The 17,806-nt window shown below is 45.6% G+C and overlaps 1 protein-coding gene across 1 annotated transcript in view; it reads right to left on the bottom strand.

Annotated features, from left to right (window-relative positions):
* RGS5 (regulator of G protein signaling 5) overlaps window positions 1–17,806 on the bottom strand; it is a 49,646-nt gene that overhangs the window by 21,266 nt on the left and 10,574 nt on the right. The window contains exon 2 of the mRNA XM_040461024.1: window positions 898–1,008. Within this exon, the coding sequence (XP_040316958.1) occupies window positions 898–1,008 (111 nt within the window). The remainder of the gene's footprint in view (window positions 1–897; window positions 1,009–17,806) is intronic.

The raw sequence follows: 17,806 nt of genomic DNA, 5'->3' as shown, positions 1-17,806 counted from the left end.
GAATGGAGATATCCACTTAGGTTGAAGGAAAAAGATTTAAGAGGAATAACCCGTCTCTTCCTCTCCCAACCCACCCGGCTATCTTAGCTCGAAGGGCATTTGGACAAAGAAATGATTGGCCAATTTATACGTATGTTACGTTTAAGAAGAAATTCAGGTATAAAGGGGTGCCTGTGTTTCCACCACGCTTCCGTGATCTCCTCAAAGCTTTTAGATGGCAGAGTGAAGGAATTCGACTGCATCTGTTTTCTCTCCTACCCACTTGCCCTTCTTGATTTTCATGCCCGTGAAAATGTTCCAGGGGGTGGATGGAGATGAAAATGACGTGGGTGCTATGAGGACAGTTCCTCCAGTGGTCGGCTGGGCTCTACCATGACAGCTTGAATCTTGAGAATTCTAGTTTCTCTCCAGGCCTGAATCGATGGAAGTGGGGAGGTGGGGGAAAAGGAGAGAGAGGTCCAGTCAAGAATATTAATTTACGGATCGGGGTTAAAAACTCTTAATGTACATTAGAGTCGGCTGGTCGAGTGTTCCTTCCTTCCTCTGGTAGGGAACAGAGTCTTCTGCTCCTCTGTTGGACCCTGAAGGAATAGTATTTTAGAGAAGGAGCTAGTTGGCTTAAATCGGCTGCCTTGGTGTTGTCCGCCTCTGCAACAGGGTCCCAAGGCAGGGCCTTATCTTTATTTTTTTAAGTCACCTGCCAATACCCAATATGATGCTCCAGACATGGAAGGGTAAAAATACGCTTATTTATAAACCACCTCTTCTCTGAGGGATCTTATGACCTTCGGCGAGTGATCGAAGGCGGGGAGCTGTACACGGGAGGGCGGGTCCTGGACACCTGAGAAATAGCCATCCTCTGGAGGAAAAGGAGCGGAACCCATGTTTGTGACTCACTTCTGGGTCTTGGCTGGTTTCTCCGGCTTCTCACTGTACGGGATGACAAGGTCAACCGCTGAGTCTGGCTTCTGGAGGAGAATTCCCAACTTGGTCTTAATCTCCTTGGCCCTAGAAAAGATATAAGGGGCAATGGAAACACCATATGAGCACACAGATCTGGCACATAGATTTCTTTCTGTGTCAGAGAAACAAAAATGAACGAAAGCCCATTGTACTGTTGTGGCAGAAAGAATACTGGTGAAGAGACCGGGACACGTGAGTTCTAATAATTAACATTTATCAAGCTCCTATTATGTTCCTGGTTAATACGCATAATCTAATTTTGAGAGAGAGAGAGAGAGAGAGAGAGCTTAAGCAGGGGACGGACAGAGGAAGAGGGAGAGAGGGAATCTCAAGCAGCTCCAAGCCTAACGTGGAGCTTGACATGGGGCTCCAAGTGACAGTGAGATCATGACCCGAGCCGAAATCAACACCTGACGCTCAACCAACTGAGCCACCCAGGCACCCCCTCATTTTATTCTTAATTACTGGTTTATATGTATCCTTTCATTTTCATATAAGACAGATACTATGGTATTATTCCTTTTTACAGATGAAGACACTGAAAGTCAGAGTGTTTATAAAAACTTAAGATAACCCAGCCAGTCTGGAGATGGGACAGGAGCCCACACAGTCTGGCTCTAGAGTTCACAGGTGAGCTACTCACTGCATTGCCTATCTGTTCTCTGAGGACCCTGGTCCCAGATCCGTCATTAATTAGATGTAGAATATTTGAAAAACTTATCATTTTTTACCACCAGGCCTCAGTTCCCTCATCTGCCAAATGACAGAGTTAACCTAGATGTTTTCTTCAGCTATCTTGAGCTATATAATTAAATGATTCTGCCTGAAGATGTATTCTCTATAAAGTGTTCTTTATTTAGATGGATTTGGTTTTTCCGCAGCCACTTGCCCATTGTTCTATAATGGCTACTGGAGTATCTTACATGCAGTAAGCCTTCAGTAGATGACTATTAATTGCCAATGGGCCAACCATAGCAGCACCATACCATTGCTTTCTATCCTCAACATTTCAGTGAGTTGATGAAGTCAGCATTCTGGGCATTCCACGACCATAGGACGCAATTGTTTTCATGCCGAGTTTCAAAACTAACCTTCTAAGTTATCGATTATCATGGCAAGTGTGAACTCCAAGAGCACCAGCAAATTGTAAGCATTAATCCGTAAGGCAAGCTGTTGTATATTGATAGACCCAAAAAACTGTTCTTTCACTGCCGTCTTGGTGCTTTGCACAGGCTCTGAAGATAGGATTGATCACATTGCATTATGGTTATTGATTCATGTGTCTGTTGTTCCAGCTGGAAGGTGAAGGTAAGCTCTGAGTCCTGAATACCTGTCAGTCCTGTGGGAGCTTATTGCCCGGCCACCCAGTCAACACTCAAAAACATTACCCAGAGTGAACTGAAGAGATCTTGACTTTGTTCCCGACAAATCTGCTAACATTTCTCTCCCCATCAATGCTGGTCCTAACCTAAGTCTTCAAGAGCTATGATGGGATTCATCTTGTGGCCAGATGGGCTTTGGCTGCTCTAAATAAATTTCCTCATCCATTCACGTGGAGACAGTGATGAGACAATTTAAGTAAAGAAAACGTGTGAGCCACCTGGGTGGCTCAGTTGATTAAGCAACCGACTCTTGATTTCAGGTCAGGTCATGATCTTGGGGTTCGTGAGTTTGAGCCCTGCATCTGGCTCTGTGCTGATGGTACAGAGCCTGCTTGGGATTCTATCTTTCCCTCTCTCTCTGCTGCTCATGCTGGTGTGTGTGCTTCCTTCCTCTCTCTCAAAATAAATAAATAAACTTAAATTTGTTTTGGAAAAAAAAAAAAAAGAAAATGTGTGAGATTAACAATCACGGATATTAGATAGAAAAAATTAAGGAAATCTGTAACCATTACCAAAAAAACCTATAAATATTGAATCATATCATAGTTTCCTTTAGTATCATAAATACAATTTTGAAACTGTGATTTAGATTTAGTCACTTCAATGTCCTTTCCTTTTCATTTCTTTCTGCTTCCATTCTTTCCCTAGGACCCTTCCTCTGGCTGAAGCCAGCTCAGATCCCACAGCCCAGCACCCAGAACAGCACTTTGGTCGAAACCGGAAAGTTCCACGGGGGGGAGCTTATATAAACCATGAGAATAAGTGTCATTTCGATTCCAAGCTCTTCACGTTGCTTAAATTAACCAATGTTTTGGATTTTTTGCCCAGAAAATGGGACCGATAAAATAGTACATCCTCTTTTTCGTGATGATTAAATATGCTAATGCATGTGAGTCAGCACAGTGTTTGGCATATAATACTGCTTCTTCAAAGTTAGTTCTAACTGCATAATCATTTTTCCAACTAAGCTCATCCATGTTCCCTAGCTTCAAGTGCCAAATTAAAACATCCAAAAAGATTCCCACCAGTTACTAAGAATTTCTACACCCACCACCTGCCATATTCTAGCTCTGGAGACAAGAGTCACCAATTTAATATTTATCTGGAAAAGAAAGAGGATATTACGAAGGCAGGGGCAGGGGCGATGCATGCTGTATTTGTAGCTACCCTCTGCTGGCTGGTGTGCCAGAAACACCAGGTCCATTTTTGGGGTCAGGTCATAATATCCCACTCAGTTCTTGAAGAACTTCACCCATAATATGCTCTCCTTCTGGCCCCATATCCCCTGACTCCCCACCCTTAAGTAAACTGGTGCATGAAGCAGCTGTTTTCAGTCTCAACCTTGACTCAGTAGTTCACACACCAACATTTAGAATGTTTCTCATATGCTTGGTTTTTTTGTTTGGAAGGTTCTTGAAGTTTGGGGGTTGTTGTTTTTTTCCCCCTCTCAGTTTCTGTTTCTTTTTCTTCTCCCTGTGTCTTTTGCTTCGTTTGAGCCATTGCTTTTTGTAAAAGGAAGAGAGATATTTGTATGTGATTGCTGGCCAAAGAGCAGGTTGGACACGAAGGGGTAAGTTACAAGGAGTGGAGTTCTGTTAAATTTCATTTTTTAATTTCCTCCTTTAAAAAAAAAAAATTTAACGTGTATTTATTTTTGAGAGAGACACAGACAGAGCATGAGTTGGGGAGGGGTAGACAGAGGGGGAGACACAGAATCCGAAGCAGGCCCCACGCTCTGGGCTGTCAGCACAGAGCCCGACGCGGGGCTCGAGCCCACGAACTGGGAGATCATGACCTGAGCCGAAGTCAAGAGCCGGACGCTTAACCGACTGAGCCACCGGCACCCCTTGGTTAATTTCCTCCTTGGTCATGTTGACTGTGTCAGCAGCTCGCCGCACACATACAGAGTTTGGTCCTTGCCTTCAAGGTGCTTCTAGCCCACTGAAGCCCCAAACTTGTAAGCGATCACAAGCAGCTTTTCAAGGAGAGGCTCCAGAGGGCAGCAGATCTCTGGCCCACAAGGGCAAGTCGGGGCGAGGGGGGGCTTCTCCGAGGAGGCAAAGCGGAGCAGCAAAGATGGGCCCTTCCAGGCAAAACGAGGGGGGTGTGCCCGTCCTTCGGAGGGAGGCCCAAGTGGGTCTGCGCTGCCCAGTGTCAAGGGTGAGTAGGGAGAGCAGACAGGCGGGTTAGACGAAGCCGGCTCGCTCTGCCTCCCCTTCCTGATGAAGACAGGGATAGCAGAGGAGCCTCTGGACGGCGCTCAGCCTGCCGCAGGTTGGGTAGGAAAACAAAAAGAGGTGATGTGATTGAAAGGTGCCTTCAAAGACTGGGTGTAGACAGGTGGCATCCCATCTTACAAACTCAATCTGTCTTGGGTTTTTCTTTTGTTAACTCTTTCAGGATGTACTTTCCCACAAAAATACATGGTTTTTTATAAAGGTGGTCGAATTTTTAAGATGTCCCACAAAAGCCTTTTAAAACCAGAATCAATCTGGTGGGGGGGGGGGGGGGGGGGGGCTGGGTGGCTCAGTCAGTTGAGCATCCGACTTCGGCCCACGTCATGATCTCACGGTTCGTGGGTTCGAGCACAAGTCAGGCTCTGTGCTGACAGCTCAGAGCCTGGAGCCTGCTTCAGATTCTGTGTCTCCCTCTCTCTCTGTCCTTCCCCCGCTTGCACTCTGTTTCTCTCTCTCTCTCTCAAAAATAAATAAATGTAAAGATAAAATAAAATAAAAAATAAATTTAAAAACCAGAATCAATCAGAACCCTAGTACAATTTCATTTGCATCACTGCTTAAATAAGCTTTTCACGGGATGTTCTAGAAATCAATGGCCATTTATAACATTGCCTATAGAAAATTACATTCCATTTCCTCAGAGTTGATAAACATATACCAGAACGTCAGGTTACCCTTTTCCTCATATTTGCCCTGGGGATGTAAAGGAGAAAGGAAATGCAGGGCTTTGGGAAATACTTCTTCCCATAGCTTCAAATCTTGGCGTAATGTGTGTTCAAATATCAGATGTTAAAGAGGGTCCTTAAGTCAGGAAGTCCATTTGGTTTAATTAGGAGTTTGCAGGAATATGGAGAGTGAATAACACGATTGCATCTCTTACAAAACACTAAGAGTTTAAGGATGAAGCGTTGGCAGATGCTGCAGTCGAAGCTATTTGAAACCTTCTATGTTTTTTTGCAAGAATAAACAATGTTACTACATTTTTCTCCCCAGGAGTTCCTGGAACAGACCGGACGCATTCCCCCTTGCCTCTTCCTCCCCACCATAGCTACACACACGTCTGTGATCAACATAAACCAAGTGGAAAATCAAACAAAACAAAAGCTCAACCCTATCATTTGACTCCCCCTCTTAAAAATCAACTTGAATGTATCTGACATTAACTCAATGTCAAAAACAACTCCATCTAGAGAAGAAGACATTCTAACACATTTATGATTTCTACTCGTTCTCCGCTCGGTTTGACCGCCCTGGCTACATTACATTAATGCTGGTGAACAGGAAGCAGTTTTTATCTCCTCCCATCTCACCCCCGTCTCGGCTCGCTTTTGTTTTACAAAGAAAACCTTGTTTTGAAATAAAATCAATTGGAAATGCCTGGGTGAGATTTTAATTAAAGGCTCAGAGGGAGATAATTCTTTTTGTAGATGACTCATGTTAGCGATTTCAAACTGAAAAGGGTTGGAATAGTTGTAGGGTTTGTGGTTTTAAATCTGTGCCTTCTGGGGCGCCTGGGTGGCGCAGTCGGTTAGGCGTCCGACTTCAGCCAGGTCACGATCTCGCAGTCCGTGAGTTCGAGCCCCGCGTCGGGCTCTGGGCTGATGGCTCAGAGCCTGGAGCCTGTTTCCCATTCTGTGTCTCCCTCTCTCTCTGCCCCTCCCCCGTTCATGCTCTGTCTCTCTCTGTCCCCAAAATAAATAAACGTTGAAAAAAAAAATTAAAAAAAAAAAAAAATCTGTGCCTTCTGTGGGTATACTGGCCAGGAAATCAAATGTCCAAAGGCCCTGGGCCACCTAAGTCCTTCCTTCTTATGCGTGAATTGAGTCAGAGATACTACCTTAAGGTGCACACGTATGAAAAACAGTTGAAGCAATCAATCAAAACAGAACTATAGCTGGATTTTAAAAAATACAATTATAGGGGTGCCAGGGTGGTTTAGTCGGTTAAGTGTCCAACTTTGACTCAGGCCATGATCTCGCAGTTCGTGGGTTCGAGCCCCACGTCGGGCTCTGTGCTGACAGCTCGGAGCCTGGATCCCGCTTCGGATTCTAGGTCTCCCTCTCTCTCTGCCCTTCCCCTACTCACTCACACTCTCTCTCTTTCTCTCTCAAAAATAAACATTAAAAAAATCTTTTTAATCAAAAATAATAAAATGAAATAAAAATGCAATTATATTCAAGTAGAATATAGGATATAGAATAGCCAACTATATATAAAGTCCTGTGCGAGGTGTTTCAAGGGTTACAGAGATGGTTCTTTGCTTTGGAGACCCTTGGAATAGGTGAATGTAGGGCACATACGTGTAAATTATATGGTCGATAATTTTCTAGTCACTGACCACAGTGCTTGGGATATACCAATTAATGGACACAGGCCCTAACTTCAAGGAGCTCAAATGGGTACTCATGTGACAACATGAAGACAGTGCAAAGGGAGACGAAACTCTAACAGTTGCCCCTGTTGTATTTGTAGAGCCTTTTGTATTTTTCCTTCTCGGCCCTTATCAATTTGCACATGCATCTCTGTATGTTTATTTGGGTCTTGTCTCCATCTACCCCTGGAGTGACAGGTCTCCAAGAGCAGGGTCAATATCTGTTTTGTTCACGATTCCAATGTCAGCACGTCATTGCTCAGGGCCTGGCACTTAATAGGTGCTCAAAAAAGACGTGCCTCGGTGGCTCAGACGGTTAAGCGTCAGACTCTGGCTCTGGCCACGACCTCGTGGTCCCCAAGTTCAAGCCCCCACTCTGGCTGGGCTCTGTGCTGACAGCTCAGAGCCTGGAGCCTGCTTCAGATTCCAGGTCTCCCTCTCTCTCTCCCTCTCTCTCTCTCTGTCTGTCTCTCTCTCAAAAGTAAACAAAATTCAAACAAATTAAATTAAAGTAAAATTAAAAATAAAATTAAAAAAAAATAGGTGCTCAAAAAAAAAAAAATCTGCTATGAAAATTGAAGACCCAGTAAATGAATTCATGAATTGCTCACTTAGAGTAAAACTGCATTTTGGGGTGGGGCGAGTGAAATACCGGGGTGTGGCGTAGAATATATCCCTGAAACTAGAATTTTTTTTAAATTTGCTTATTTATTTATTTAGAGAAAGAGAGACTACGAGCGGGGGCGGGGCAGAGAGACAGGGAGAATCCTAAGCGGGCTCCGTGTGGTCAGCACACAGAGCCTGGCCTGGGGCTCGAGCCCACAAAACCGTGAGATCATGACCTGAGCCAAAATCCAGGGGTGGTCGCTTAACCGACTAAACCACCTCAGGTGCCCAAGACTCGGGTGTTTTTTAATTTGGTTAACGGGGAGAGGTGAAGAGCCACTGAATGACTACAAGGACTCTAAAGGAACGAAATTCCGTTTCTAGCTGTTAAAGAAGATGAAAGGCAAGTAAGGCTCAAACTAAGCCTGCTCAGTCGGTTCTTAAGCCAGGTAGGGCCTACTCCTGGGAGAAGAGGTGGGGGAGGCAATCACAACCCCTAAGGGTCTGATCAGAATCTATTGTGAGGCCGTAATTTATCAGGACTTAAAAACAGAAGTAGCCCGGAGGCAAAGACCAGTCTTGCCGTTGGAAGACATGTGGTAACCACAGCTTTCATTCCAGACTCCAGACGTATGTTGGGAACGGTCAAGAGGAAAGCCAAGATGGGGAAGCATAGAACAGGGATTTTACATTTCCCAAAGAGGTGTCCCCAAACCGTCCCCTCTCGGGGACAATCCAATGTAAAGTCAATTCAGTTTAAATCTGTGTCGTAGATGCCCCCTGCTGGCTGTGGGAAAGTGTGCGCATCAGTGGAGAATCCTCTAGAGAGCAGACCTGTAGCTGATCGGAAGATCAGAAGGCAGTGTTCCAGGCTGCTGCTTGCTGAAGAAACACCACAGAGCTTGGTGGCACAGAAGTAAAAAGGACACGCGTTTTCTTGGCTCCCGAAAGTGTCACAAATACCCAGAAAAGATAAACAACAGTTTCGAAAACACTTGTTCGCAGCCAGTCTCCACAGCCTGAGAGTACTGCCTCCAGAGCCATCAGCTAATCTGAGATGCAGGGGACGAAGTGGGGTCCTCTGAGCTCCTGTGGTCAAGGTGGGAATCACACAGACAGAACCCAAGCCGAGACTGACAGAGAAAAGGGAGCCCGGAGGGTGTGTGTTCACGAGGCAAGACCCATCTGGCTGCAAATCCTTCCAGTTGGCGGCTCTTGTGTGTGGAGCTTGAGATGAATGGAGTTTGTTACTCATCGATGGCTCATGAGAGGCAGGGGTTAGTAAATGACCTTGAAAACCCTTAGCGGAATAGAAAGAAATACAGTGGAAAATCAGGCCAGTGCAGGAACTAAAATTCGGAATGCCCCCAGGATGCTCGGAACATGGCCTCTTAAAATCAAGACCCATGGGGGGCGCCTGGGTGGCGCAGTCGGTTGAGCGTCCGACTTCAGCCAGGTCACGATCTCGCGGTCCGTGAGTTCGAGCCCCGCGTCAGGCTCTGGGCTGATGGCTCGGAGCCTGGAGCCTGTTTCCGATTCTGTGTCTCCCTCTCTCTCTGCCCCTCCCCCGTTCATGCTCTGTCTCTCTCTGTCCCAAAAATAAATAAACGTTGAAAAAAAAAAATTAAAAAAAAAAAAAATCAAGACCCACGGTGCCGGGTCATTCCAGTAGAGAGAAAATGTATCAGTTTGGAATCTACCATTTTCCTGAATTAACCTACTTCGATATGAACTACAGACAGTTCATGCCTTGCTTGTGTTCAAGCTCCTACCTCAACTACCCCGGACTGACTTGTTACTTTCGGGTCCTGCACAGGCAGCGCACAGTAAAGGCTAGGGAGTCGACGCGGGTGCTTATTCAAATAAGCTGACCTTATTTCCGAGGATCGTACTTGAGATAGAAAAGACAGGCCTCCGTAGAATTCGCCTTTTGCTCACTTACTTATTCAACAGATTATTAAATGCTTGTCCTATGCCATACACTATTACCGGTTTTGAAATCCCCAGTGAAACAAAAAGACAAGGTCCTCTCATGGAGTCTGTATTTTAGTTGAATAGGACAAACACAAAACAAGGAATCAAGACAATGAAATTAAAAATCCCAGCCCGTTGTAATTGCTACGATGTGACATTGCGTGGGTAGGCTTTCGCCTCAGCTACATGCCCCAATAAGGAACTCAGGTTATCCCGGCGGTCAGCAAGCTTTTTACCAAGACCGTGCTGCAGAAGTGACCTCTGTAAGTATTTCAGCTGTCCTTCCTGAGATCAACATCAGCTGCTTTGCCAGTTAGCAGAACATGTTAGCAATGAGTTTTTACATGCAGGTTCGTTCAGTAGATAATTGGCTCTCCCGGGCACAATAATGGCGTTCAAGTCATTTGGACAGGTGACTTATTGTGGGAACGCGCACCCATTTCATAGAAAGGTTATACGAATGTAACGCTCTCTTCACCCTTAGAGACGGCACCCATAGCTTGATCCCTAAAATAGTCTTGCGTTCAAGCCTTGACTTGGAGATTTCTTGTTGCCTGATATCACCCACAAGGGCCTCAGGATATTGTCTGGCTGAATCCTTCCCGCCAGTTGTGGTCGGAGCACAAAGAATGAGGACTTTACTGAGACTGGAGAACAAGTTATAGAAACCTTTTCGCACCAGCTCGTTAGTATTTATTCGCGCAAGTAAGTATGGCCCGTTTGGGTTTCACGTTACGAATGGTGGTCTTGTTTTCATAAGCTGGTAGCAAAGTCGTAGGGAAGCAGGTAGCCGTCACCCACGGCTCACCATTAATGGCTATGTTTAGCTACCAAAACGAACCTGAGAGTTGGATATGAATAAATCGATTTAGGCTAGTTTTCAACAGTCACTTACTCTCTGTGTGACCTCATACAAGTTCTGTAACATCTCCTGGCCTCGGTTCCATCGTCCGTTAAAAAAGGACATTAGTGCTGCCCGTGCAAAGCCTTCTGCGAAGAGTGCATGAGGGAATGTATGTGAAAGTTAGCATAGTGCCTGGAACATAAATGTCATGGAATACATGGTGGTGGTGGTTGTCCTTCTCCTCATCACCACTACCACCATCATCACCACCATCACCATCACCATCATCATCACCATCATCACCGCCATCCTGAGTAGGGAAAGGGTTAACATTAGGCAGGGATAGATAAGGGACCTCGGGGAGGCAGGCCGCAGCTGCAAGTGGGAGGCTGAAGCTGCTGGCAGGGGTTTGGGGAGAAAAAAAGGAGACATACATCCCAGACCTGCCTGGGCTAAGCGCCGTGAGTGGAGTCTCACAGCCCTTCTGGTAAGGTCCGGATAAAAAGTCAGAGACAAAACTCTTCGGCGGCAACCCAGTCGGGATCCCTCTCATGCTCGAGAGCTTTGTACTTGCCCTCGACAAACTCTCTCACTTGGCTCACCCTCTGTTGTCCACGAGCTTCCTTCTTGGACTCCGTGAGACAAGCACCAGTGTCTCTCCCACCCTCCTGTAACGATCATTACCTTCACTGTCGCCACCATCATCACCACGGCCTTCGTTACCTCTACTCAGGAAACTTCACCTTATACCACCTAGGATTATGGTTTGTAGCAGTTTCCTTTACCTTTGGGGATATTAGTATTTGATCACATTAAGCTCATTTTCTCTTGGTCGGATGAATGAACCTCATGCCGTGAAAGGTGAAATGCAAAGGAGTTACTTCTGTCCAGGGCTTTTAAAATGGAGCGGTGGACGCCATTAAAGTATTGGGCCTTATGCACGTTCACACAGGATGAAATCATAAACCTTGAACTAGCTGCAAATATTCCAAGGACTCAGCCTGAACACCTGCTACTTCGATAGTAAGAGGTTTTGCTTAGTGATTGCCTTAGCAACCAATTATATTTGGCCAAGATTTGTTTCCTGCCACCAACTCCAATCGAAATTCTTTGTAAACAACATATACAAGCATTGCCTTCCCTTTTGTCTTTAAAAACCCCTGACTTTTGTTCCCTGGCAGAAGGGAGGGGGGGGGGAGGAGGAAATGACAATCTGAGTTGCTACCCGAATCTTTACCTTCTGAGCTGCAATTCTGAGACCCCAAATAAATGCTTTCGTTTTATTTTAGCTCTGCCTCTTTTCTTGGTACCTTCAACATGACTTTCTTGGCGAGATGACAAAGATACCGAACTGAGAGAATTAGGAAAAGTCAGAAGCAATTTCTGGTGGCCCTACTCTGGGGAAGACAGGAGGGTCTTAGCAGTGACCAAAAACAGAAGGGAGGGCCTGACTCACCTACAGGTGGTGTGGAAAGCTCTATCTTTGTGGCACCCTTGTTTGCTTCCTACTGATCAAAAGCAGATTGGACGTGGGCAGGTTGATAGAGTCCGGCCCTATCTGGTGATGCATCTTCTTCCTCAGTCACATGGGGGAGAGACACTCTGTCCCCCCAGATCCCTGATACATGTGAGTGTGGAAGACCACGCGAGGTCACCGGACTTTCCTTACAATCACACAATCTAGGTGTAAGCTCTCTACCTGGCCGAGAGCTCACTCCTCCCCACAGCAAACGGGCAGAAAGCAAGTGATCTGTAGCAACTCTTAAAGATAATTTAGGGGCGCCTGGGTGGCTCAGTCGGTTAAGCGGCCGACTTCAGCTCAGGTCACGATCTCGAGGTCCGTGAGTTCGAGCCCCGTGTTGGGCTCTGGGCTGATGGCTCAGAGCCTGGAGCCTGCTTCCGATTCTGTGTCTCCCTCTCTCTCTGCCCCTCCCCCGTTCATGCTCTGTCTCTCTCTGTCTCAAAAATAAATAAAACGTTAAAAAAAATTAAAAAAAAAGATAATAACAGTGATTTACACAAAATATTAATTTACCGAGGTGTTAGTTCGTGTTTTCCTCTCCATAGAGTTTTTCCTCTTACTTTTAAGAATCTGTATTCCCTCAATCATAGTTCTGAGACAATGCTTGAGGTACTCAGGCATTTGTGCATTCTTACCTCTGACAAAGCTGTGCTGTAAGGCCAAAAGCAGATATTAATTGAAGGCAGTACTCCATTTCTGGCCTTTGTTTTCCAAGACCCTAAACTCACCAGGGAAATAGGGTGGCTTCTTCTCAGAGAAGAGAATTGCTTTTAATGAATGCTAAAGGAAGAGACCGAAAAACAGAGGGACAAGAGGGCATTCCTGAAGCAAGTCAGAGGACAGTTGTCCAGTGTTCTCCAACTCCTCAAACCACCACCCTTGTCCAGCCCACACCGCAGGACTCCAGGGGGGTTGGTAGGACCATAGAAGGGCAAAGAAATAAGGTGCCCATGAGACTTGCCCTTAGCACCAGAGCTCCTAGCTTATCCAAAATGGTATCCAGACCCAAGCAAGGGCCCCACAGCATTATGAAGCTTCAAATAAGAAATATAAATAATGATGTATCCATTTTAAAATTGTTCAAAACCAGTCACCTGTAAGTGTGAAAAAGTACCCCCCACACAAACACAGGATTGCTTAAATTAAAACAGTAAATGTTCGGGAGAACTCAGTAACCATATGGTGATGAAACCATGGGAAAAGTGAACTATATGTGGCAAAGTTTCCATTGCTGAAAAAAAAAATAAGAATCATCAAGAAAAGAAAAGCAACCAGTTGTTTTGGATAACTTAAGTCATATATAACCACCTGGGTCTGTCCAGAGGATCTCAGAAGACACTTTCCAGATCTCAATTCCATGATTACAATGACAAATAGCATGTTGAATTGTGTTAAATCTCTTCTCTGCCCTTGGCAAAGAAAATGTCCTCCTCCCAACTGTGGTAAAAGCCCGTCTCAGGTTATATAACTGCCAAGAGTTTGCAGCGCAAAGCGGAACGTTGAGCTCTTACCCATAGAATCAAATTAATACCAGAACTAAAAGGCAGGAGACAGAATAGCATGGTGGTTAGGGGCATGGATGTTGGAGCCAAACCATCCAGATTTACCCACTACCTCTGTGACTTTTGGCAAGTTTTTAAACCTTGCTTCTCCTCTGTTTTCTCATCTGTAAGACGGAAAATGGACACAATAATGGCACCTACCTCTAAAGGTTCTTATGCTGATAAACTGAGTTACTCCATATGAAGCACTTGGATTAATGCCTGAAATATTTACCACGCACGCTGCACATGGCAGGGATGAGGACAGTGACCATGATGATGATTTGCTAACACTCCTACGCCAGTGGCGGAAAATGTCTATCTTATTCCTGCTGGTCTCCCCGCTATCTCCCACGCACATGGTCTTGTTCTCCCACTGTCGAAGTGGCAATTTACAGCTGTTCCACTACTTGAAGAGCCAAACGAATCTCACTCCTTTCCTGAAAAGTAACTACCCCAGCCTACACTTCTTTCTGCCTTCTCTGGTAACAAGTCACAAAATCGAGGCATAGTTAAGGGGCCTTAGAGGGCTTGTAATTTACCCTCCCCTTACTTTTTTGTTTGTTTATTTATTTTAAGAGAGGGTGGGAGGGGCAGAGAGAGACACACAGAGAGAGAGCAAAGCAAGCTCTGAGCGGTCAGTGCAGAGTTCGATGTGGGGCTCAACTTCATGAACCAGCAGATCGTGACCTGAGTCGAAATCAAGAGTTGGTTGCTTAACTGACTAAGCCACCAGGCACCCCACCCTCCTCTTATTTTAAAAGAAAACACAAAACACCAAGGCTTATGGAAATTAAAAGGTTTTTTATAAGATCTCAGGAGATCTTATCCCAACATCTCTAAGAAGTTCCGGAGCCAGGGATAGAACACATTGTAGTTTTGTTTTGTTTTTTAAATTTTTAAAATGTTTTATTTATTTTTGAGAGAGAGAGAGAGAGAGAGAGAGAGAGAGAGAGTGGAGAAGGGGCAGAGAGAGAGGGAGACACAGAATCTGAAGCAAGCTCCAGGCTCTGAGCTGTCAGCACAGAGCCAGATACGGGGCTCAAACTCACAAACCATGAGATCTTGACCTGAGCCACCCAGGCACCCCAGAACACATTGTTTTCTGCAAAGTTGCAGGCGGCCCATTTTCACTCAATTACTCTAGTCCCTCACGAATGTACGTCTCAGCTCCATATGTATGTACTTCCGGCGAGATAGCCGGTTTCTTGCGGGTGAGTACCGAATCTTGCGTCCTTGGTCTCCTAGAGCACCTTGAAATTAACGAAGTACTTTAAAGTTGCTTTACCTCCTAAGTGCACAAGCCCACGTTGCTTGGGTTTATGTTCCAACTCTTTCTCACCAGCTGGGTGACTTTGGGCAAGTTGCTTAATTTCTGAGCCTCCATTTTTTTATGTAAAATGGTGATAATATATCTCACTCAATCTCATATCTATGATACGAAGCTAAATAAATTAATGCATTGAAATGTTTAGAATAGCACTTGGAGCATAGCAAATATTCTGTAAGTGTTACCTATTCTTATTGCTGCCTAATTATATTTGCCCTCCTATCTCTATCACAGCATCTTGCACATGTTACTAAATGTTTATTGAATGGATGAATGGAATGGAATGGAACAGAATAAAATATGTTCAACAAAGATCTGGGTGACTAACATGCCAGATGAGCCCCTTTCAGAAGGCTTCTACCTTGGAATAGTGCAGCTAATTCTGAGGGCACAGCAAAGGCACACAGCTGGAGGACACTTCTATGGGGTAACAAGGAAAGACAATCCAGAGACGTCTGCTGCTGCCTGGTGAGGCTCAGAGCTACGTGGCAATATCACCTCCCTTGTGCTATTTAAAAATGGAAGAGGGGCGCCTGGGTGTCTCAGTCGGTTAAGTGTCCGACTTCAGCTCAGGTCATGATCTCACGGTTCGTGGGTTCGAGCCCTGCACCGGGCTCTGTGCTGATAGCTCAGAGCCCGGAGCCTGCTTTGGATTCTGTGTCTCCCTCTCTCTCTCTCTCTCTCTGCCCCTCCCCTGCTCGCAGCCTGTGTCTCTCTCTGTCTCTCAAAAATAAATAAGCATCAAAAAAAATATATTGTTTTTCCCAAGCACTGGCTATCCCGTACCAAGGGTTCCCGTGGAAATTGAGACATTTCCCATGCTTTCATGGCCTGTGCCTGACACATCCATCATGCGGAGCAGGTTATTGGGGGTGATGAAAGAGGCCGTGGGGGGACGAGACAGACAAGATAGAAGCAGATTATTTCCCTTTGACCTCCAATTCCCTGTCTTATTCGAAATATTGTTGGCAGGATTTCTGGACTTTTGGTAATTCAGTTGGGAAGCCAGATAATAAGTAGTGGGAACGTTGTCTTCAAGTTGAGGACAGAAATTTATGGTTTATTTTAATTCCCCAAGTAGAGGGGCCAGCGACCTTCCCACGAGAGCTTCTCTGAACACTAGTGTGAGCCGTAGCCTTTGAACATCTCCACACCATTCTGCTTTAAGCTTTTCTAATTTAAGGGACTTTACAGACTGAACGTTTCTAGTTGCACATGGCCCCTGCCTTATTTAACTTGTTTTATATATTACAAAAGAAGGACATAAGATGAGTCATAAAGAATGTTGAAGAAGGAAGAAAGGAAACGGAGTGAAATTCTATTTATTGAGACCTTACTCAACAGTAACATGTGTCACATCACTTAATAAAATTATGGTTCCCACAATGTAACGTGTCTTCTCCCCGTGAATTTATGTATTGGATCCAAATGCATTACCTCAAATAATCAAAACCAGTTGGTTAACATTTATCTTTGGCAAATTATTAGGAGGGTTCGTTGAGCAAAATAATAACATAACTGTGAGGAACAGGACTATTTCTTTGTCTGAGGCCCGGAATTTGATTTCACGCCATTTCTTCTCTCCTGCCGCCAACATCCTGCTAACAGCCCCTTAATCTTCTCAAGATTTCTGTTTTCAGGAACGGTCTGCTCATGGATTCCCACATTCGTTTCTATATTCATTCACTTCTCAGACTCTAATAGAGTTAAGCCCAGTCTGTCGGGCACTGTACTAGAGCACAGGGGAATGTTCCACGCAATTGCTAAGAGATTGTTCCTCACCTTCCATCTGATGGAGCAGATGTGTCTATAGGATGTGGCTGTGATAAGCTGGGATAAGCTCTAGATGTGAAATTAGCACGTTGGGACTCACGCATGCAGAGTGTATTGTCTGCCCTTGGGCCCGACACCTATTGCCATGCCTCTTCATTGGTAAAACAGTGATGTTGATAACACCTCCCTTGCAGGGTTGGGATAAGAATTAAAGTAGGTGCTGTTAAATACCCAAAAGTGGGGGAAAAAGTGGCATGAGCCACAAGGAAGATGCGAAAGTTCCGTGAGAGCTCAGAGGCTGGAGGGCCACCTTCCCCCTGAGGGAGAAACAGAGAAAGTCTCCCCAAGGGGTTGATGGTTGGGGGGGCAGAGGTGAATGATTTGGCTGTGACCCTGTGCGATAGGGGGTCTGTGATAGACCCTGTGACAGTATTGCTTTGCGTCCCCAAACAGATACTCACTTCCTGTGCTTCCTCCAGCTCCCCAGGGATCCTTCCCCAAGTTTACTACAGACGTCCTCGTCTTCCTAAGACGTTTTCCGAAAATTCCAAAGAAGCTTTCGAAGCGTATAGGGTGTGTTGTGGGGTCGGGATCCTGGAAACTTCTCTCCAGCGTGCTTATGGCGCTCCTTCATTTTCCTTCAGGGAGCCACGCAGTCTGCCTTGTGGTGCCCACACACCGGGAACCGAAGAATGGGATGCCCCACATTGTGTGGTTGCTGGGACTGGATGGGAGTGACTAAGTTAGAGATCTGGGCTCGGGATAGACACAAGGTCCAGGAACCGAGCAGATGGTCACCAGCGAGAGGCAAAGCGGGCATCCCCGGGCTGAGCACCCTCCTCTAGACAGAAGGCACAAGGGATCTTAGACAAATGCACCTGTCATTTCATGTATCGCAAATGCAAGTCACGGCTGATAGGAGACCGTCGGATATAAAACACAACAAGGGACAAAAGACCCGAGGAAGCAGGGCCAGAGAGGGGCTAGGGCCATGCCACAGAAAGTAGATGGGAAGGACAGTGTCTTCTAAATGGTCGAGTATCTAGTTAAACCCTTGAGATGTGGCCTGAGAAATGTTCACTGAAGAGGGCAGAACATTCTGCAATGCAACAAAAGAGGCACAGACGGAGAAGGGAAACTGGCACGGGGAGTTGTCCCATTTACCTTTGGATGCTTTGCGGTTCCCTGTTGTAGCCCCATCCTGATACTTGGCGGCAAAGCTTTCCCAACGTGAAGGTGACTGAGAAAAATCACGCACTAAGA

Source organism: Herpailurus yagouaroundi, unplaced genomic scaffold, assembly GCF_014898765.1.
Source record: "Herpailurus yagouaroundi ecotype Mexico unplaced genomic scaffold, PumYag 253, whole genome shotgun sequence".
Lineage (NCBI taxonomy): Eukaryota > Metazoa > Chordata > Mammalia > Carnivora > Felidae > Herpailurus > Herpailurus yagouaroundi.
Note: the sequence above shows the minus strand (reverse complement) of the source record. Positions and strands in the feature narration are given on the sequence as shown.